Below are 23,829 nucleotides of genomic sequence, written 5' to 3' on the forward strand. Positions count from 1 at the left end.
TCTTTCTTTCCTTAATGTCATTCTGGCTAACTCAGAGGCAGCCTGTTCGAAGGCACGGCTCTATGATGCGGGATGCAGCGCAGTCACACGGTATTTTTTTTATTTCACGGGGTTTCTTTATCAGTCAGATTAACTAAGTGCACAATTTGTTAATCGCTGCAAATACCGCAGTTAGATCTGCCCCTCGTGGGTACCTGCAAGTGCCTTATTGACACTTTCATGATTAGGACAGTATTTCTCAAGTTAGATAATTAATTACAGTTAATTAACTACATATTATCAACAAATAAATTACTGGCCGCTACTCCACTGTGCTGGAAACATTATGCACTAGGTTTTCTTCGAGTAACGCCATTGCTCTTTTTTTAAATCTTGGTGCATGATAGGTGGGACACCCTGTATAGCAACCATTCTGTTGTACCCCTTATGCTGAAGAAATTTTACTGGAGAGCAATGAAAACTGTAACAAATCTGGGAAATATTTGTCTGAAATCATTTGCTTACCATAGGCGTTTTTCTGCATAAATCTTTCCACAGTATAGCCCACTTTTAGTGAACCCGGTTTTAACGAAATTCCAGTTATTAAGAACAAATCTTTGTTTCCCATTACCATTTGTATACATGTATGTTATGTTCAGATATGGTGAAAAGCGGATATAAAGAACTGATTTCCACTTCCTGATGTGTTTGTTATAAGCGGACTGGACCGTACACACAAACAAATGCCGAGAGAAACACATGGCAGGACAGGAACTAGGAAACTACGGTACAGCAAAACCTCCTTACAAGAGACACTGTTACGAGAGGCACTTGGTTATAAGAGACAATTGAATGAAAGCGGTTTGGTTGGTTTGGCTACGTTTGCCATGTTAGCAACATTGCATACAAGAGACCTTGGCTACAAGAGACACGTTTCTTGGGTCCCTTCAGTGTCTCTTGTAACGATGTTTTACTGTATTCCTAAATTGAAGGGGTTAAGGACAAGCCAATTTTAAAGCAGGATCTTTATTGTAGCGTATAAAATTTTCTTTTCAGAAAGTTGATGTGCACAACCAGGACTGCAGAAAATCTACAACTGTAGCTCTAATGACCAGTTTGCTCAGGAGGCCAGTGGCTAGCAAGGTTTGACCGACCACCTGCTGACATCCACACTTCGAGTTCCAATGCTCAATGAAGGCGCGCAATTCCCCTGTGCATGCAAACTACTTCAGTGAAGGCTGGAAGTACGTGTGCCTATAATGCGGAAAAGCTCACCTGAAGAAATTTGTGAAAAATTTTGCTGCCAAGGTCATCTTTCCCGAGCGTAGAGACCATCTTTTCTGCCACATTCTCACTGTGCAGGTAGCCCAACAACTTGGTCGCGTGTTCTTCCCGGTCCAGGGCTGACATGACCCTTGTTCGGAGGTCTTCGGTACATCCAGCCTCTTCTTCACCACCTGTAACTAAGGGGGAAAATAGAAGACGGTGGGATGGCTGCACCTGCTGGAATCCCCATTCCCCCATCGAGACAACACTACTTCCTGCAGGCAGAAGTCACGTTCAGCTATGTACAGTCCATACACAGACTGCAAGCACTTGGAGAGGACCAAAGTCCTGTCTTAGTGCTCAGTGCCTGCACTGAGCAACGTACAGAACTGGGGGAGTTGGTGCCTCAACTTTCAACATGAACAGCGATGTATTCAAAATGTTATCAGTGGGAAATCATTGCCTGCAGTCTGTGTTCCCTTTAGTTTTGTCTCCGTTTGTCTAAGGTTGTTTAAAGTATCGGCATGCCTACAGTCTGCGCAAGCATCTGTGAGGATAAACTTCATCTTGCAACAGACCGCACGACTTTGATACTGAATTTTGGCACCGGCAAAATTCATTGGCTGAGGAACACACATGGACAGCCATGCTATCTATGGTATGGATAAAGAAAACTAACAACAGCCACCAACCGCGACAAGTTTTTAAAAGCTACGTAAACCATTGTAATAATTGAGTCATTGGGCAGAAAACAGACTGCATTAAAAGTAGCACCTTTACTAAAAAATTCCACATAAACCATGTAAAAAATCATGCAGCATAAACCGGGTCCTGCATGTTTTATACAGGACCTATATGGTGCAATACTGGTCTAGTACTTCGGGGTGACCAGACCCATTAGAGCCCTACAAAAGCATATACCAGACCGTGGTTACGTTTGCACAAAAACGAATGGGTACTAAGCAGAAAACACAAGGATAAGCGCGCTCTAACAACTCTTCTTAAAGCTGATCCGGTGTGCCGCTAGTTCAGCAGTGCCCCAAGAGATGGCACCACTGCTTTATGCGCTGTTGCCGTGAACATGTGCGTGCAGTAGATGGAGAGTCAGATCGGAGAGCTGTTTTGGGTGACATCGGCGGAATATGGCAGCCGTGGCGGACCATGTATGTCAGGTGGGGACTGTTGTCGCGTGCCGCGGGTGGGTGCCTTCCGCTCACGATCGCAACTGGATGGTGATTTGTGAACGCCGTCGAGCTTCATTCTTGTATGCTTTCGTCACCAGCCTATCTACGCCCACTGCAGGGCAAAGGCCTCTCCCATTAATCTCCAATTACCCCGGTCCTGTGCTAACTGCGACCAATTTATCCCCGCAAACTTCTTGATCTCATCTGCCCATCTAACTTTCTGCCGCCCCCTGCCACGCTTGCCTTCTCTAGGGATCCACTCTGTTACCCTTAATGACCAATGGTTATCTTGCCTTCGCATTACATGCCCTGCCCACGTCCATTTCTTCTTATTAATTTCCACTAATATGTCCTTAACACGCGTTTGTTCCCTGACCCACTCCGCTCTCTTCTTATCCCTCAATGTTATGCCTATCATATTCCGCTCCATTGCCCACTGAGTCGTTCTCAATTTAAGTTGAACCCTCTTCAGTGCCTCCAAGTGAGTACTTACCGGTACTCACCCACAGGGCAGAAACTTGGAAACTCTTATGCTTTGGGAGATCCTAAATAAATGGCTGTGCTTCAGCACTACTGTCTACTGTGTTCAGCGAACCTCGCTGGGCTGCCGTGGATGCTGGGGCTCACAAGGTTGATGTGCCGGAAGCTAGCGTAGTCGCCTACGGCGGAAAGCCGGCTAGGTCGCCACCAAGAACCCCACATACTCCACAGGGTACAAGCTAGTTGGTGCTCCATTTATATCCCCACTGAGTGCAGCAAAATATACTTTTCACGTTTGTGGACGTGTACTCTATACGTAGCCCATGTGCATGTAGTTTGAAATCCTTACAGTTACACATATGTGCACACCCCACGCGTATGCTACCTGGATGCACGCGCTCTCTGCCCATAGCCGCACGCAGAGCCATATTAAGCTCTGTCCGCGCGTTATTCCTACCGCCATGTACTAACAGACACAGACACTGCTGCAGCCACTAGTGATCTCGCGAGCCTGTTGCTACGACAACAACAAACGTTACTTCGTCACGCTTAACAGCTTAAAAAAAAAAGCCCTTCTATTTGAAAAACCAAGGCTGTTTTTCGATTGAAACTTTGGGTGAGGGTAAGGATGGGCAAATTGGAGGGTAAATCAACAGATTAGAACATGATAACACACCTAGGGCTTAGCAACAAAGCTGTTATAGCTGCAAAGCGGGAGTGCAGGGCACCACTATGTTGGTCAACTCTACTTATGGAAGCTACATAAAGACCGCAACGTAAAAATTTGCATCTCTCGTATGTCTGTGAGACTCGCCGCAACTTGTTGCATTATGAGCATGCGCACTCATCATCCGTGAAAGCTCAATGTGCCTGAAGCTTCTATGTGTGTGAAACTAAAACTGTCTGTTGCGATAAGAACGCCAGCCGGAGTTTTTTTTATCCACACCTTGCATTTGCAATGCTGAAGGTGGTTGCTTATCAGCACAACGTACAAGTAGTGGGAACCTCCGGAGTCACGACTCAGCTCACTATCTCCGCATCTTTGAAAAGGAAAAGGGTACACAGTAGCAACCAAAAAGCTTCTCTGTATTAATTAAAAAAAAATGTCAGAGGACTCACATTTCTTCGTGCAAACTTCAGAAACGTCTATCAAGTTTCTTATTTCACTGCTTTGCCATCCTGACATATTTAAAAGTTTTTAAAATAATTTTTTGCACCATATTTTTTATCGAGAACTTTCACATGAACACACCTGTGTGTTCCCAAACTCACTTTTATGCGTTTCACAAATTACCTTTTGTTTTCTGTGTTTAGAAGCTGTATCAACTTCATGCCAAAAATAGTTGTATTCCAAAATGATTGATTCAATTTGCAGTTACTAGTTTTTTCACTCATTTTATTCATAATATGTAGTAAGAAATTTGGTATGGTCAGGTCTGAGAGGTGTGCAGGTTGTTCAAAAGACGTAAAAAGGTCCCAACTGCAGCATGCATTTAATTTATAAAAGCAATAAAATAAAACCAATATGCATTAGTACACTAGAGCCCGGCATTCTAAAAAAAAAAACAAATTAGTTAAATACAAGTTTCAATCTACACAGACTTTTTTTTTCTATGAACTTTACCAACCTAGTCAGCTAGCTAGGCTCTCTGCATTAACTGATAAGGTGCACAAGCGTTCGTACCTCCTTGAGGAATGCCATACTCAGATAATGTACCCACAGCCACCTGGTCCTTGCTTTCAACTGGCTGGTCCTGCAAGTAGAGGAGAGCAAAGGCTTAAAAAGGAACTCTGAACGGATTCAGGGTTGCTTACTGGCTCGACATGTAAACTGATTCAAGTCATAATGAGCCTTGTACCACAACAAGTGATAATTTATATATGTAACCGTGGTACTGCCCATGAGTGGCTCACTTGTGAGCACGCCCAGAGGGTGTCGGTGTTATGAAACAAAACGTGTTTTACTGCTGACATCAGGCACCACCAACAATATATAGTAGAATCAGGATGATACAAATCCCTTGGTGTTGCAAAATACCTCTGCGTCACCCGAAAATTGTATCACCAAAAGCAAATTACACAAGTACAAATGGACACAATGGGCTAGTTCTCTACTTTTGTTACTTTTACAGCCCGAAAGTAAATTAAAATTACAATAACGCCCATCGCTTGCAAAGGTAGGCAGCCTCCTTGGTGATGCCTACCAGCTGAAGTTTGGGCCTCGCTGAAAACGCACACATAGAGCACATATACATTTAAAAATGCTGAAACCAGTTTTGACAATCCCATTTTACCATTCCCGACATGTGACGCCACAAAGTGCAGTGCGAGAAAAATGAACGCCACAGCATTACCTTTCTTCCCCATTTTTTGGCATTTTCAGAATTTTAAGAAACTGCTGCCACCCCAAGCAATACTTATGGCACTGTGCGCAACTAATATGTTCTAACGTGTTTTCACGCTTGCAACAAGGACTCTTTAATAAACCAGGCAAAAAAACGCGAGGAAATGAAGCGATAAAGAAATTCCGTGCCCTCTACTCTGTGAAGAAGGATGAACAGCGAAGCTTGGTGTTGTCCAAGGAGTGCACAAAACAAAGCATGTTTATTTGTAATTTAAGCATACTTCCTAGGCAATTAGCTGAATGAAACTTGGAGGGACTTGAGCTTCATTCTAGCAGGAAAACATGTGGCTGTCCGTTGCACTCCCACGTCGTAGGCATCTTACTGTCTGTACATGTAACACACAAACTCAAACCCCTCGATCACGCAGGACAGCTGTCAGGCCGCATCGGGCCACGAGACGTGCACGTTGAAATCTCCCACCAGCAGAACGGGCCTGTCATCGGTGAGGGCATGAAGCTTAGCTGAGCATGCAGGCCCTCTCCCGCTGTCCCGAACCCCGTGCACACGCAACCTGGCAGAACTGGTGATGCGCGCTCGCTTAGACTTAAAGACACTGGCTAAAATGTCACTCTGAAAGCCGTTCTAGCTAAACACGAGTTATATGCTTAAATCGGCGTTCCAAGCGGGCAAGTTGCTCTTCATCCGGAAGAATTCAGAGCTACGTGAGATGGAACTTGAGGCGGTAATGGCGGTAGCTGGACGTTCTGCGGCAGCAGCTTCCCATTGTTTGCGCGCCCATTCGCGTTTCTGCACGCAATGACCCTGCTTCAATACCTGCTCTTGTTCCTCTGAGCAGACAACACGCGTCCATTCCATAGTGAGTTAAAACGTGGATTGACTCGAGCTTTATCTAGCAGACAAACATGAGGCTGTTCATGTCCCTCCCACATCATAGGCATCTTACTGTCTTTATAACACACCAACCCAAACAGCACGACCACGGAGGACGGCAGACAGGTCGCATTCGGCCATGAAGCGTCAACGTTTAGTCTCCCACAAGTACAACAAATATGCCATTCGTGAGGGTATGTAAGCCTAGGTTCTCGTGCATGTCCCTTTCTACATCCCCTTCTACACCCATATAAAGTGGCAACCGGCGGTGACGTGTGTGTGCTTAGACGTGAAAGACATTAGGGAAAAATGTGGCCCTGAAAGGTGTTCACGCTGAAAAACAATTATTGGATCCCGTCGGCATTCCAAGCGGGCTGGTTGCTCTTCATCCGGGAGGGATTCGCGGCTGCTTGAAGAGGCAGAACTAGAGAAGGAAACGCCGGTGACAGCACGCACTTCGGCAGTGGCTTTCCGTCGTTTTTGCGCCCATTTGCACTTCTGTGAGTGCCGTTCCTCTGAGCAAATGACAGGCGTCCGTCCCATAGAGAATTAAAAGTGCAACTGCTGATACTGGCCGATTGCACATTTGTGAAAGAAACATCGGTGGTGGGGAGGTATAAAACTTGTGAACGGGTAGTCGGCGGTACTGAGGCTGAGCAGTGGGCAGTGCCGAGTAAAGCGGCTTCACTGGAATAAAAACCTGGCGGGTTGGCCATATATAGCTTCACTGTAAAAAGGGGAGCCGAAAATAAAGCTTTCCCCATGCAGCTGTTAAACCCTGATCTTGTCACTGCAAGCAAGCTTTTTCTCTTTGCTCTAGTCGCTTCTGTTCCTACACAGCTGTCTGATAGCTCCACTTGCATTTGGTGTACGAAAATTTCATAAATTGCAGTGGCATCGACCAACTTTCAGAGAGAAAAAAGGACCAGTTTCAAATGCCGACTGTGTGCTGCACAAAGCAAGGCAGTGGGTGTATGGACTGTGGGCCAACTGGCATCACACTGACGTTGGCATCCTGTACAAAAGCAAAGGTTGCCAACAACTGGAAAGGACACGACCCCTGCCAAAGGTGAACAATTATGGTAGTAGCAGTGCTGTCGTAAGCAACCACCTGCCCACTGTGGTTGCACTTGCACTGGAAACTTCCAACTACTGGTGGGAAAAAACACCTTTCCACACATTAGCCTTGGTGAGGATGACCATCTGTCGAACATGTGTTCACTGCCTTGTATAGCTTTAATACAAAATAATATTCATCCATCGAAATGGCAGACTAGGTACAAAAATCCTGCGATGTTTGAGCAGCTGGCTCCTAGAACTGTAATTTTCCTCTCAACACGCTAAGCCCTTACCCTGCGGCCATTCAACTGATAGTGAATTTCAAGCTGCCCTTGAATCAATTGGCGTTTTTACGTAGCTCAACAACCAAGGCTGAGACTCCACACAAGCAGCCGTTGCTGTGTATAGCTTCCCTGAAGAATGACTCAGGTTGGCCTCAGAACAATGCCAATGATTTGCTGTTCCAGCAAGCTTCTGGCTTTTGCTTTGAAACACAGTGCAATGCACAGTGTGCAATGTGGTGGAATATACCCATTAGATGGCCAGGGTGTTTCTGAACAGGTGATGTCACCACACACACATCTGAAGGGGTGCAGATGGAACACCTGTGCAATCCCTTTGATCATCATCTTGCTTTTAAAAGTGATACTTTCTTGGGCTGGCTAAATGCACAAATTTTGGTCTGTCTGTCTGCCACTGGAATAAGGCAGAAATGTTACTGCTGGGCCTGCTCGCTGGCTTGTCAACGGCTCACGAGCAATTAGTGGGTCACTGGTTACCCACCAGTGCTGACCAACCAGGGTCAGCACTGGTCACTGGTCAGCACGCCTGTGAGTCACCCGTGGTCACCAGTGGGTCACGTAACCAAAAAGTACCAGTGACCCACTTGTGGCCCACTAGTGGCCTAGCCATGGGTCATTTGTGGGTTGCATTGCCAAGGGGTGGATTAGCGACCCAAGGAGGAGGAGCTGCACAAGGAAAAGGGAAGGAGAGGAGGACAGTGAGATAAAATGAAGATGAATGAGGGGGAAGGAAGGACTGAAAAAGAAGGGCAGCTGGAGTGGAAAGGGGCTGCCAATGGGAAAAGTGGTGAGGAGACAATGTAGGGGCAGACAGACGAAGTGGAGACGGTTAGGGGGGGGGGGGGGGGGTAGAGTAAGAATGGGGAAAAGGAAGAATGGGAGGAGGAAAGAGAGACGGGTAGGGAAGAGGTAGGAGAACAGAGGGAGGGGGAAGAAGGGAAGGAAAGAGTGGAGCAGGTGGATGGGAAGAGAGGCAAAAGGAAAAAATGTGGGGGGAGATGGGAAGGAAGAAGGGAGAGTGGGAGAAGGGAAGGGACGAGGAAGGGTGTTACGTGGCATGGGTGGCAGAAACAATATCATCTATTAATGTCACTTTCCGCGAAGAAAGCGGATACGCGGCCAATTCATTCACTCCACTTTGACCTTTCTTTTCACCCAGGTCATATTAAATCCAGAAGGGATCTTCCTTCTTTCTAATAGGCTCAATATGCATTTTGCTCGGTATGTGGCACATGTTTTCGACTCTCCCACTGTTGAGGTTGATAGGCACAAAACAAACTCTAAATGTGCCACCTCACCTCAGGGCACTGGTCAGTAGTCTTCTCTTGGGCAAGGTTGTCAGCATGAGCAAGCAGAAGGCGCACAATATCTGTTCGCTCCAGGTTAATGGCAAGGTTCAGGGCATCGAGGTTCTCACGGTTGAGGGCCACCACGTCAATGTTTTCCTGCAGCAAGGAACAGCAGTGCATGCATTAGTATTCCGAACAAGAAGTCGGACACTCTAGTGCACAAGCAGACTCCATCTACTCTCTGGCTGAAGAAGATTGTGAGCTTCTCGACTAATTTACTTTTTTGAGCTCCGCTTCTTTCTACACATTTGGCTGTGACTGGCTTTGACTATATTTTTGCAAGTTCAGCTTGTGAAATCTCAAAATGTGAGTGGTTACAGTAAGCTACTGGTCATGAAATAGGTTTTTTTATGATTTATTCAACTACTGATACTGTTAAGCTATTCAGGAAAGGAGAAGTAGCTAAGTACAACCGAGCAGAAACAAAATATGTTAAACTTATCAGCAGTAAAAAATTTAAAAAAAAAGAGATGTTGTTGAGGAGAGGGCTATCCACATTCTTGTCCCTCCTCATCCCTTTTGTGAGGGCTGGGAGACAGGGCAATGGTTCTTTAGGGTGGCATGGTTGCGGTTCCCCATCGCAAGTGGTGAGAAGAAATTCAAAGCCCCTTCGTCAAACGACAAAGATGGTTGAAATGCGAAGCTTTCTTCCACTGCAAACTCAGTCGAATCAAAGTCTAATCTTGTTAAGGGAATTCGTTCATTATCACCGGAGTTTTGGACTTTGATGATGATGATGCCCTTGATGTGTATGGCACGTACCCACCCGGGGGATGCCAGGGACAAAGTGTTGACTGTGCGCGTGCACTTCACATGCCTTCAAAGTAATACATTGTGTAAGTTGGCTTTCTTGTAGTGCATTTTGGGTGTGGCGATTTGGATTTTGAACTTTTACTTTGTACTTTAAAGAGATTGAATTTCGACCAGAGAAAGCTCTGCGTTTCAACCACCTTTTTCACTTCACTCACAATCATCATAATCGCCAGAGAAAGTTGGATTAATTTCCTGCAGTGTGTTTTCACGTATGGTCGCCATCAGTGAAACAAAGAAAGCTTCACTTTAAAAGTGGAAAGGCAAGCCAAAAAAGAAGAGGCAAACAAAAATTCAAATCCAAAACTTCCTCAAGGAAATGGGGAATTCCGACACAACACGGTTTGGCTTCTGCCCAAGCCTTAGCACTTAAAACATCCTGCTACAACAAAAAAAGCCTACATTTGATCATACCACCCAGAACACCCCCAGGGCTACATTAGCACTGCACCTCAAGGAGCCTTTGACAATGTGATCCATGAAGGGATACCTTTTACCCCCAGCAGCACTGACTGCGGTGAGCACACCAACTATATTCACCCTTCTTAACTGGACGCACAGTGCAAACCAAAATACATGACTTGCAGTTGTACAGCCTCCAGGTTAGTGACAGGGGCACCCCACAAAGGGTAGTCCTCTCTCCCCTCCTCTTTAGTCTTACTCTTCGCCACCGACTGAAGAAACTGAAGTGCATTCCAAATCTGAAGATTGCCTTCTACGCAGACGACATTACCTTATAGACCCCCAAACCAGACGCCTCTGGTAACTCAAAGATAGACTCCAAGAAGCTGCAGACATCCCTGCCGAACACATGAGTGCCATGGGCTTCAGATGTGCGCCAACAAGACAGCACCACCCTTTATGAAAAGAGGCAATTCTCACTCCACAGTACAATAAGTCTACTGCACCACCAAAGGCCAAAAAGTACACCTGACATACAGCCAGTCCAGATCCTTGGTCTCCACACACAAGCCAACAACAAATGGACTCATCAAATAAACCTTCACAAGCAACAACTGGACCACACAATCCACACAGTAACCACAAGACAGAGGGGGACAAGGGAGGTACACATCCATTGCCAAGCGCAAGCCTTCCCCACGTTACACGTAGTCTACATGGCTACGTCAACATCCTTAGAGCAAAAGGAGCCCAACTGGGAACTACCATCCGAAAATCCACCAAGCGAGCCCTACACTTTCCCGCCTCACTGTCTACGTAAAGATTTATGGAGATGCATGGGTACCCACAGGACCTTCAAAGAACTGTTTGAGGCCCACCATGTCCATTAACTAGTCAAACTAGGCAAAACACCCACAGGAAAGGCATGCATCTTAACTCAATCTCAACGCCATCCCCAGTGGGGAAGTACCCCAGCAAACACAGCCCGTTTGAAGTCCCTTATCTGCCCAACTCTCAAGAACACGCACACGCACAGCACAAGCGCAGGCGAGAAGCATGTGCCAAAGCACTCAACAAGATGCTTGAGTACATAGCCCCTAACAGAGTAGCCTACACGGATGCAGCCGTGGTCAGCACCGGTGAAGTGGTAGCTGTGGCATGCATCAGGGAAGACAACGCTCAAGTCACACCTTTACACAACACTATGGGAGGAGAAGTCACGATTGGTGAGCAGGTGGCTAGTGCTCTGGCCATCACCCAGCAGCCCTGTTACACCTTCACCCACTCTCAAGATGGCTGCATTTGCACTGAGGCTCACCACATCTTTGACACCCACCAACCACATGAAAGGAAAAAGACCGTCAGCATCATCTGGACTGCGTTACTTACTCAGACCGAATTGAGGGGTAATGCCCAAGCCTATCACTCGGCAGGTGGAGAAGCTGATGCCTGCGCCACGGCTTGGGGGATGAAGATCCGGAAAAGCAACCAGACCAACCCACCTCACTCAACAACTACAAGAGCATCTCAACGTACTATCAGAAGCAATGGCACATCCTACCTCCACCGCATCATACGCTTGACGAGGGGAGCAAATCAAGCAACATATGCTCCCGACCTACCCAATGTGGGAAACAATGTGGGACAGCACTGGAACAAAGAAGTTGCTGGATATTATCGTGAAGAAATACAACAATGACCATGTTCAGTCAAGCCTTGATGTTGAATTTCTCAGCACAAATTTGACTATACTCGGTAATTGATCATGCATGTTGATCGCCCTTCATTGACAGCTGGGATTGATGGCTGTGTTGCTAAACTCTAAGCACTACCTACAGTTCGCATTTGGTGTCAACAAAACTGTGATACCAATACCAGTTTTGACAGCAATGAATGATTGCGCGATTGTCAAAGTAGGGGTGCTTCCAGGCTTCAGAAGCTGAGAAATTCACCGAGGGTCCTGAATAGACTGCTTCCGCATCAGTTCAAGAGTAATTTGACAGCACACCTGTTGGAGCAGAAGGGCAACGCCATCGGTGAAGTCCTTTGCTATGGCCAAATGCAGGGCTGTCTCTCCCGTGGTGGCCACAGTGGCACTGACGTCAGCACCTGCCTCGCACAGAGTCAACAAGGCAGCCCTGTCGCGCTTTTCGACAGCCACATGCAAGGCGGTTTTTCCTGCGGAGGGAACAGTTGTCATGAAGCTATGGGGCACAAGGTTCTTTATCTCGTCCGGCACGTGCCTGGGCCACAAGGTGAACACACGAATGAAGCTAAACTGTGATGCAACCAAGCAAACAGAAAAAAAATCCCATCAAATTTAGCTTTTTCCTTCATTCCATTGTTTCCTACCCCAGAAAAATAGTTCTGCACCCTTTAATTCACTAGCACCCTAAGCAGATACCAACAGCAAGTTTCTCGTGTTTCAGATGTCTGAGATTGGCGTTTTAATACTTGTTGTCGGAAAGATATTTTGGGAATTGAGGCACTGGCACTTTGCAACAGGCATGCACTGGTGTTGAAGATCTGGGTAGTAGTACACATATCCTTATCACACACTGCTCCAAGCAGCTAACAGGAGTGCAAAAAAAGAAAACAACAGTGAATGTGCACTGCTTTCAGCACTGAATAATGTGACCACTGGAGGGTTGTTGGCCTGTAAAAGCTTGAAATGAGGCACCAATGGACATCCTGAAAAATTGTAGTTGTGGCACCAGCACTCAGGTGGCAGCACAGGGAAAAGGAACGGGCACAGAGGTGACTTCAGCATGCAGCAGTGTCAACCTCACAACCTCGGGAGTCATTGGATGGCAGCAATGACTTTAGCAATCAAAAAGCTTTAAAAACTAGTTTTGGCCGCATTTAAACACGGCTAGGTAGTTGAAGTCTTGTTTTATTTTGCATCTGTGACTGAGTACTTTTCGGTGAATATTTCTGCTTTGCCTAACTTCCAACTGCAGTACCAAATTTTTTTACAAGCTACATCCAGACATTGCCGGCTGATTGTGCCTGTACTGGCAAGCAATGCAGGGATACAATAAGGCGAAACTACCGCATCTGTTGACACGTGAAGTCATTCAACCTAGCATGTTCTAAGCACCAGGCAGGTACTCTGTGTGAGACAGCTCAAGCTCATTGGCTGTTAAGCTAAGCTTGCTTGTCTGACAGAAGTTAGCACAAAAATGCTAGACTGTAATGCTATAGCTAGCCAAAGGCTGCTGCAAAAATTCCTAGGGGACCCATGTACAACTCGAGAAAATGTGGTATAGCACTATAGCAAAAGTAGTTTTGCAGACAGAACTGGCCTGTAACATACAATTCTTATAGGTTTCACGTGAGAAAAAGGGATGCGGGACTTTATTCCTGGGTGAATCTGGAAATGACGTGGAAGTTGAAATCTGGTGGTAGCTTGTGGAACACACAAAATGGTACAAATCGCTTACATACACCGCATCTTCATAGATATAACCTAGTACTTTAATAGCTTCAAAGACTAGAAAAGTTCAAAGACAAATTAGGGAAAACATTCAGCAGGAGAGCAGGTACCTGGTTTGGGGCAAATTTCCGCTTACAGCACAGCTTTGCCATATTGACAGCAAGGACGCACAGTTGGCAAGATCATGCACTTTTTTTGCCTATGAGTTTTTGTTTCCATTCTACTTGTGGCTGAGTTGAAGTCATGCTTTCTTCTTGTCCCCATCTGGTTCTTGCTGCTGACTATCTGCATTGTAGCAGTGTGGCATGTATGGCATTAAAGCCAATTCTTTAGTGTTCTCACTGATGGCGTCTGTAACACGAAAGTGGGTGAAGTGAAAGGAAAAAACACTTCCCGTAGCTTGAATCAAACCTGGGCGCCTCGCATTATGAAGCCGGCGTCTATTGGATTGCTCTATTTCGACATGGTCAAGGCGGTTTGGATTTGGAGAGGGGTGCATGGACGTGCAGAATTAGACAGAAAAATCCTGCACACCACCGTGTAAAGACGATGACGATTCATCATGAGAAAGCTTCGTGTTCAACCATCGTCGTCGTTAGACGAAAGGGTGCCTGATTTTTTTTTTTTTTTTTTTCTCAGATATTAATATATCCTTTGATCAGAATTCGAGTACATATTTCAAAATTTTGAAGTATTCGGCCCAAATGAATAACAACGGCTGCTTTCTTTCCTGGTGAAGAACGTGGCATGCATGGGGAGCAATAATTTTCTGCACAAGGCAAGCCTTAGACCGCTTTTTCTTTTTTTTTCTTTTTGGTAATATTTGCCATGAGTCTGCTGGGGCCTGAGTCATTTGCCATGAGTCGCACACTGGGGCCTGGTCATTAAATATGATTGAAATGATACCAAGCGCTTGAGCCTTGGACCCGATTGAGCACCCTATAAAATCTAACGAAGTCACAACAAAAGCAAAAATGCCTTGTTTGAAGTGTGACCTTTAATTTTTTGTTTTTTCTTTCCGCAGCTGGAGTTTCAAACGCGGTCCAGTCTCATCTACTTCCCCAGCCTGGCCCGGCCATTCGAAAGACAGGCACCGCTGCACTGAAGAAGAGAGTATCGAAGGTAAAAACAGGCATGGCCAGCAGGCAGAAGTGGCTCATGTGGCAGTGCTCTTCACAACCTGATAGCTGCCTGCGGCACTTTGCATTGTGGGCACTTTGCATAGCAGGCGTAGCGTCTTTCATGCACATTTTAGCTGCAACAAGGGTGGCACCTTTGTTGTGCACAGGGAAAAAAAAAAAAAAAAAAAAGAAAATCCGAAAATCTGACGACCAATATCAGGGGTGCGTCTACTCCGTGAGTGTGTTCTGTCGCACTCACATGCAACTGAATACGATCTAGCAGAGGGGCTCGTTAGTTTTACATCTTCGATATGTGTGAGTGAACCACACAGAAAAAACAAAAACAAGACAGGGCTGAGAAAGAAAATCCAAATGCCATAGCTTTTGTTTCAGGGCATGAGACCAGGAGCCATCTTTTTGCAGCACCCATGTGAGGCTAACAGAAACTACCTGCATTGCAGTCGGCTCACTGAAAAACTCGAGGAGCTCTGAACTGTCTCTCTCTCTCCACATGCGTGCTTGGTGCACGCATGGGTGGTCACCTCACTGTATTAGTGATGGGAGCTCTTCACCATTACAGTGATAGTGCTGTGCCTTGGAACACAATTTGTAGCTACTTCCAGGAAATCTGGAGTTGGACTGCTGCTCACTGTAGCTAATGCGAAGTGATTCTCAAGAGGCCAGTTACGACTACTGGAATTACAAATTGTTTAAAATTTTCAAAGAAAATCATTATTCAATTTTGTATTCCCTTTGAAGGCAAAAATCGCTATCCGCATAGTCATTTACGACAAAACAAAAGCTGACCCTCATCAGAGTAGAAGCTAGGGTAGGTATACTAAAAACAAATCTGGAAGTCCCCATGGTGGTTCCCTGTGGTCCCTTTGTCGAATTGACCACAGCAGTAGCGGTGGGAACTCGAAAAAACATAAATGTTCATTGGAAGACTCTATGTTTGCTTTCACACTAATGTCTGGTATTTTTTTTAAATGAGATTTTTCAACAAAAATTTGTTTCGAAATATGATTGCACCAATGATGAGAGACATTTTATAAATGTTGATGCTCTTTTCTTACCGCTATGCTTATTTCAAGTTCTACTAGTTTACAACTCTTCTATATTTTTGCAGAACCTTCCCTGACTCGGTATCTGAGTGCTTAAATCATTTGCTATGTGGTTTTGTTTTTAAAGCAAGCTGTAATCGCTGTCAGGAAGATTAGGGCTTCTCTGTTAAAGGGACACCGAAGTCAAAATAATACAAGTTGCTCTAGAACAATAGATTAGCTCACCGAGAACACGAATATACCACTCTTGTGCATAACTTTATTTTAAAATAAGGCATAAAATAGCGAAAATGCGAAGACAGGTGCCGCCGCCACTGGCTGTACCATGCAACTCGCACCAGAAGGGGTTAAAACATCCGGCGTGAGAAATGTCCTCCCTGGTTGCCACTGGATGGCGCTACTTATCCATACTTGGGGCGGCGGTACTGCTCCTCGAGGAGGCATGCGAGCTACGCATGAGCGGTTGGTTCGACGCCAACATTTATGGGGCCTTAAAAAGGCAATACGTTTTTTCTCAACAAAGCGTCAGTACTGATTGCGGGTCCCATGAAAGAACCTTTCGCTCAGTGGTCTGGAGCTGAAAAGGACGTGGGAATAACGGACGACTGATTCGACCAAAACTGACCAAACCACTTGGTACGTCACCGCTGCCTCACTTGCTTCCGGATTATTGTAACACAAACAGCAGCAGCAGTCGCTGTTTGCATCATGTTTGATCAACGCTTGATTAGTAATTTCTCAGCAATTAAGGCGTCTTTTGGCACCGGGTCAATGCTCAAATGGCTATGGGAAGGTCAGACTTTGGTTTGAAACCAACTTGTTGGTTGTCTTCGGAATCTCTTTAAGATTGAAATTTCACAGTGCAAGAATCATTCAGAAGTCTGCACTGCTTGAATTTTGCAGCCACAAAGCTATCGGTGTGTAACTCTCAGTGCCGACAAACAGTCAGACACACGATTCAGAAGCAATTTGATATTGTGGCTAGGCCGGGATGAGTCCATTTTGTTGGCAATTTAAAACACAAGCAAGCACTATGGTTAAACAAATAATGGTCACCTCGTAAGATCACCCAAAAATTGCAGTCCCGCATGAAGTTCGCATTAAATCACTGCGCCTTTGCTGGCAGTGAGTTGGCATAACTTGTAACTGTGCACACAAAGTGTGTGGAAGAATTAACAAAAAGTGATCTGACTTTGATGTTGACAGCAGCTCATTGTTTAGCGTAAGTGCACGTGGCTATAACCATCAGTGAGGCTTGTGAATGACTTGCTAATAGGTCTGAATTAAGTGCTTCCCTCACGAATGGCACACGACCCAGACGCGAGTCCATTCATGGGGAGACACTGCTCTTAATTAAAAGACAGCTTCCTTTATTATTAAGTAAACTCTGTGAAACTTGTCAGCCTTGCTGCTTTTTTCCCACTTATTTCAAATATGGCAATATTTTTTTGAGTAAGTCAATCAGTTACCAAGATAAGTTAGAGACACAATCTGTCATTTTTGCATGAACAATAGACAAAACAGTGCTAGCCATAAAACTGTAATATTTATAGTATTTTCCTATACTATGAACCCTGGTGAGTGCAATAAGAGAATCGGTTTTTTGATGCACCACTTGGAACTAATTTTACAGCTCATTAAACTTTGGTGCTTGAAATGAGCATTTGAAATGGTTCCTTGCCACTGGTGCCACCAAAGTTTAATGAGCTGTAAAATTAGTTCCAAGCGGTGCATCAAAAAACCGATTCTCTTATTGCACTCAACAGGGTTCATAGTATTGGGAAATATAAAGATTACAGTTTTATGACTACCACACTGTTTTGTCTATTGTTCATGCAAAAATGACTGATTATCTCCAATTGTCATGGTGACTAATTGACTTACTCAAAAAATAATGCCATAGTTGAAATCAGTGGGAAAAAATTACGCCCATCTTCCCACGAGGGAACCCTGGTGTGATGCGACGCATCGGGGGGTTCAATTGGTGTTTCCATTGGGTTGATTCTCTAAATCGCGTGAAACGTGTTGTGAACGTGTATGATGCATTTCCATCACATGCGGGTGTTCCTATATGCGGGACGATGGGCGTAATTTTACTTTTCATGCACATTTATACGCGAAATGAGAGAGTATACGCGTTTTAGCGGCATTGACCACCCCCAAGCTCTTTATTACATTTAAGAATGATGGCTTTATGGTCAGTAAAGTGGACCGTCAACGGTTGCTGTAGCAATGGTTGGTCAAGCAAGGTCACGTCAAGTGCGAGAGCGAGCGCTTGACTGAACCGCCATGGTGCGATACCCGCTTTATATTCACAGCGCTTGAAGGAGAGGAGACAATGGAGGAGAGTCGCGCATGCGCGCACTTGCGCGCGCCGGAGCAGTTGTTAATGCAGCGTTACGCAGCGAAGCGCACCCAAACAAGCGTGCCAGCTGTGGAATGCTAATGAGCTGGAGTGAGAGTGTTGCACACAGCTGTGGGAGAGAAGAACGGAGGAGGGATGTGGACGGATGCCGCGACGACGACGACGCAGGAGGGACATGCCTCAGAGCAAGAGATGCGTCGCATCTAAAAAGCAGCAAGACTGACGAGTTTCACAGAGTTTACTTAACAATTAAAGGAAGCTGTTTTAAGAGCAGTGCCCCCCCCTTAAGTTTTGACACGCTGAAAGCCCATGGAGGGGAGAATATTTTGCCTTTCTACAAACATACTGAGTGGCGCAAATACACAAGTAGCGCCTGTCCGTGTCTTCTTTCTTGTGTGTTGTGTATTTGCGCCACTCAGTATGTTTGTAGACCTCAACCAACACGCCCAGCAACACGTTCTCTTGATTTTGCCTTTCAGGAGGAGCTCTGCACATTGGGCAACCACGGTGTCAGAAGACTAAACAGAAGTGCATGCACCCGGCAGAGCAAAAGAAATGTTCCAAAAGGCTAAGATGCAGATGCTTAGGGACAGCATAAAGCAAACGAAAAATGTGCTGCATAAAATACAAGAACAATAGTAACCTTATTGCATGCGAAATGACCATAGTATATACAAGTTTTTTTCAAGAGAAGGTGAAGAGAGAAAGGGAGAGGTACTAGTGATTGAAATCATGCAAGCCATCGGATAGTATTCCAAGTTATGATAAAACAACCTGACTATGTAACCAAACTTTTTCACACGCTTTTTCACTAGCCATTGGGACTTTTAAGCATTCATCACAATCCCCCCTTGCCCTTTCCTCTCACTCAAAAAGAGTCAGCAGAGAAGACAGATCATTCTGGTTTCACGTACGTACCTTGATTGTCCGCTGCATTGAGTCTCAGCAGCGGTTTAGACAGCAGTGTGAGGATGCTCTGCTTGGGCATCGAGGCAAGCACAGCGCAGTGCAGGACAGTCCGCCCCTCGCTGTCCGCAAGCGTCACGTTGGCACCAAAGTCAAGCAGAAGCTCCATTGAGTCATTCCGCCCCTTTAGGGCAGACACGTGTAGCGGTGTCTGCAAAATAATAATAAAGAAAGAACAGTATGATGTTTCCTTGAGTGAGGCTTTCATTGCTTCGGCTGAAGTAGTTCAGAAAGAAAAATGGCATTGCCTATGCGGCGGACACTGTCGTAAAAGTGTCCTGTTAGGTTGTCAGCAGAGGAAGAAGCTAGTACAGCAGGGAAGAAAACAAAGACAACGGCCGTTTCACATCTAACAAAGACTGTAACCCATTCGGCAAATGTTCCCACACAGCTGTGCTCACTCAGGAATCACGAACTTGCCTGATTTCATGCCCCACAACGCCTCCTGTATTTTTCGGCGCTTTCCAAGTCGCTCACTTGACAATGGAGCGCTCAGCTCCCCTGCAGATGCTGTGATTGTCTAAGAACGTGCGATCTAATGCTAAACGCTCACTCACTGAGCTTGGGTCACTGCAGCATCACTCAAAAAGAGCTGCTTTAAGCAGAAACCCTCTCCTATGTTCAAGGGCGGTCAGGCAGCTCGCACAGCTTTCAGCCAATGCATTAGTTTCATACCGGCCCCAGCAGGGCTTCATAACAACCTTAAACTGCCCTTACCACTATAACACCTTATTAGCCTCAAAGCTATACCGTGGCACCACCTGCGTGCAACATCACCACTAGGATGCCGGCTTATGCTGCCTGCTAGCACCCTGCTTTTCCTGTGCTTGTTCAACCACATGCCTTCAGTTGTGGCTTACCTGCAAGCTGCTGTTATGGTTCTAATGTGCACAACACAAGAAATGTCTTAATATCTAATGGGAAAGCAAACGGTGGCTCGGTAGCACTCCGGCATCATAGTTGCTACATCATGATCTGCACCTAGCTCTCACAGCCAATGCTGTGGAGGCAGATGAAATAGCTTTTGAGAAACGACTGCTCTTGATCTACTACACAATACTTGCGAGTAGGCCTAAAATTTTGTGTGCAACTATAGTATATATGAGCACTCTTGCAACGAGAATCGAAGCGTGCTACTAGATTTCAATCTTACCCCACGTGTGGCACACGTGCAGGGCTCAAAGCAACAGATGCATTGCAGTAGTGAACGGGTTGCATGGCACGCATGCCAGGTGCTGGTACAAAGTGAGATGTGGCTTCCCAAGTCCTGTTCGGCAAAAGCTCTTTCATCTGTGCATCGATGCGGTCAGTGATCATGACTGTTTTGTCTACTCCTCACACTACACTTACTCTTCATGTTCCCTCCAACTTGCCGGCACGAAACCGATGAACAATGTCAGCTTGTTTGCTTACACGCATAGCATACTTCTGGCATTCAATGATCTTTTAGAGGAACATTCTGTACCACTTCGGTAAATAATTCTGGTCATTATGTGCACATTCGAAGTATTCGATTGCCCTCTCTTATACCATACGCAGCTTGTTTATAAAGGGTGCTACATCATGAGCCACCGCACTTTCGTAAGTACTATTACAAAAAAGTGAAAATACAGTAAAAAATAGAGTGCAAATTTTCCACTTTCGTATATCCTTTTTTTACTACTCATTTTAGTGATTTTCTCAACTCAAGCTATAAGCACTGATTTATCCCAGCAGTGGGGAAAAACCTAGAAAGCCTGAGTGAGGAAAAAGTAAGCGCAGAAAAAACTGCGAATTTGCTGACTAAGTTCTGAAACAGGTAAGCAATGAATATTTGGTGCACTGTCGTTGACAATTCATGAAACAATGTGTGCAAAATACTAATAGTAGCTCGCAAACACATAACATACAGTGAGCAGTTCAGTTCTGCTTGAAGTTGAACACACTTATAGTGAAATTAACAATGAAAAAAAAAACTGCTGCAGACATGAGCGCACATTATTTTTTTGGCACAACAAGAAGACACACATAGTTGCAAGCAGTCCCTGCAGTGAGCTAAACAATGCAAAATAAAAAGAGAAAAGAAAAACAGTGTTTGTGTTCGTATTGCACCTTGCATCATCAATTTTTTTCTGTTTTCTTTCTTTCTTTTCTTTCTTTCTTTCTTTTGTCTTTTTTTTTTGCTTGTTTGCATTGCACTTGGACACATAACCTTGCATGAGGTCCGGAAAGGCCTGCAATGGTGGAATTACGCTACAGACTCCGAGGGTGAACACGAAAATGCGCTGATAAAAGCGGGATTGTGACTGAATTGTCTAACTAGCCCCACAGCGACATAGGCTTATTAAGCATCCTACCTGTGACATCAAAATGATCACAACACCAGTATCTCCAATGGTAGCCCTCACAAGCAACACCGGTTTCCGCCGCAGTTGTTTGCCAGCATTCTGCCGTTGTCACGCCACAAAGAACGATGTACTAGTAATTGTGGACGGGCCACTGACCAGTGATACAACAACAATTGCCGAGAACTTGCCCAGGCAGTAAAAAGGAACTTTACTGGGAAGCAGGATAGTTATAGCAGCGCCAATTCCCCCAGAGGCTGCACCTAGATAATACGAGGCACAATACACCCAGGCAGTAAGTGTGTGCATGTGGACTAAGGGCGGGCGGGCGAGCCCCAAATGTGGGTGCGGCTGCTTGGTGCAACGTAAGTGCTCAATCAAGCGCGCACATGTGACATGGTTCGGAGCACTGCATGACTGATGGATAGTGGCTGGGAAAGAGTGTGTGGTGTTCCAAGAAAGGAGTTAAAATAAAAAAAAAAGGCTTATTTGGCCAGCCCTGACGAATAGGGGAGGTGCTAACTCCAAGCCCTAGTTCTTGAAATTCTTGGTTTGACTTAAACCTTGCTGCACAGTAAAGCTGCAGAAATTCAGACACACATCGACGTATGTGAGCACCTTCTTCCTGAGAAGCTTCTTCTGAAATGATAGCCTTTGGGGATGAAGATCTTCATCCCGATTCCCCCAGGCTCATCACTATGTGGGCGACAATGTGTGGATGTTTTTGTGATGTGCGTACATATAGACAAATATTACTTTGGAGCCAGTTAGGAATACCCTATGATCATTAACAGCACGCAGAACTTCAAAAAATAGCACGGCGATCCAACAATGTGAGGTGTGCAGACGGGGCAGTTGCACAATATTCGGATGACATCCTTTCCGATCGCGCATTCCTGGCACCCCCCCCACCCTCCTCCCCCTGCCCCCAGCATCATCCGAACACAATGCTGGATATCTGCGCGCATGGTACCGTCACATTTCCATAGGGATCCTCCCCATCTTCATCAGCACGCTGCCTCCGTTCCCGCTAACAGGCACACCCACATTCATGGTGGGTGGAGCTCTTGTTGTGCAGTCCTCTTTGGCCAACCTGTTTGACAGCATACTCGAGGAAGCGAGGATGGAAACTCGTGCCCTTGGCCAAACACTGGGAGTGGGGCTAGCGAGTGCATCAGCATGACGACAGCGGGTCCCCTAAGCTCACTGGTGCCTTGCCGGGGCTACTTGCGGCTCGAGGTAGAAAAAAGGGGTGACCACTTCTGCTGTTTGCTCTATTGGCATTGGGATTGCTAGCGCGAATTATAATCTGGAGTCTCTAGGCCATGTTTCGACCACTCTCGCTGTGTTTACGTGACTTTGTTTAGCACAAAAATCAATTCGAAAATGCTGTTCTCCTCTCTGCATCTTCCTTGCCGATTTCATATGAATGATGTCATGGCTTGGCTTGGCTGTCATGGCTTGGTACTACATGACTTGGCTTGACTGTGCTACTGCACAGCTAGCCAATTGTCCAGCCGAATCAGTCGGCCTAGAGTTTAGTTGGCCAGCGGCCGGCTTATCATCGCAATTCATTCGCTCAGTTGAAAGTAAGCCATGACACATTTGACATTTGTGCCTGGACGAACGTGCCTTTAGTTTGTTCATTTGTAGGCTGCATCAAGCTCTAACTCTAAGTCGCTCCACACAAGCACACATGCGACTCCTCGCTCACTGCATGGCACACCAGTAGAAACAAGGCCAATTCAAGGCGGGAGAAGAGTCGGTGAAGTCAATATAGATACTAAGGAATCAAAATCAACTGAACCTTTTATCGTACAGCGTAAAACCAAGGCGCAAGAGTCACTTTTTGCGTGGGTGAACTAGCACGGCAGTCAGCAGCCCAACCACACATCTGCGAACGCTTTTCTGCCTAAGGAATGCACTCGCCACAAATGCGATACTATTTGTGGGAATTTGGGGGACGCGTACTGCACAAGAGCTATTCAAGAAATACTCACCTTGGCTGTTGAGAATGATAAAACTAAATAAAAAATGTAAACAGGCTATACAATATGTACTGCATATTTCCTCTTTTGACAGTGCTGGCTAATGGCTGAGTGGTCTGAAGCACTAAGTACACCGCTTTGCAATTCACAAGTTCGAATCCTGAAAGTGCATGTTTTTTGTTGTTTTTTTGAAGTTGATTTATTCGTTTTTGGGCAATGTTTCCTTTACTTAATTCACCATTTTTGTACTGTAACGTTCGTTGCTCCACGAGCGAATTCGCAAAACGCGTGCAGACTGACACTAACACGCTGGAAATTTCTCGTTCACTTGGTGTTTCCATAAGCACCGACTGCTTGCAGGCACAGTCTCAAATCAGCCAACCCTTGGCCTGGCACAAACATGCCTCTTACGATACAGGCACCAGCCGGGAAAGCTCCAGATGTCGGGTAAAGGTGCATCGCATTTGAGCGTCGCTGGTAATGCGGAGGGCTTTTATC

The 23,829-nt window shown here is 45.7% G+C and overlaps 1 protein-coding gene across 2 annotated transcripts in view; it reads right to left on the reverse strand.

Annotated features, from left to right (window-relative positions):
• The window catches only part of LOC144179699 (nuclear factor NF-kappa-B p105 subunit-like), a 120,460-nt gene that overhangs the window by 3,209 nt on the left and 93,422 nt on the right, over positions 1-23,829 (reverse strand). For both annotated transcript variants that reach the window (XM_077708146.1, XM_077708153.1), the window contains exons 14-18: positions 18,972-19,170; positions 12,076-12,245; positions 8,805-8,951; positions 4,594-4,663; positions 1,255-1,442 (exon numbers count right to left, since the gene is read on the reverse strand). In XM_077708146.1, the coding sequence (XP_077564272.1) occupies positions 1,255-1,442; positions 4,594-4,663; positions 8,805-8,951; positions 12,076-12,245; positions 18,972-19,170 (774 nt within the window). The remainder of the gene's footprint in view (positions 1-1,254; positions 1,443-4,593; positions 4,664-8,804; positions 8,952-12,075; positions 12,246-18,971; positions 19,171-23,829) is intronic.

This window comes from Haemaphysalis longicornis, unplaced genomic scaffold, assembly GCF_048455015.1.
Source record: "Haemaphysalis longicornis isolate Haplotype H1 unplaced genomic scaffold, Haemaphysalis longicornis Haplotype H1 scaffold_1, whole genome shotgun sequence".
In the NCBI taxonomy this organism is placed as follows: Eukaryota; Metazoa; Arthropoda; class Arachnida; order Ixodida; family Ixodidae; genus Haemaphysalis; species Haemaphysalis longicornis.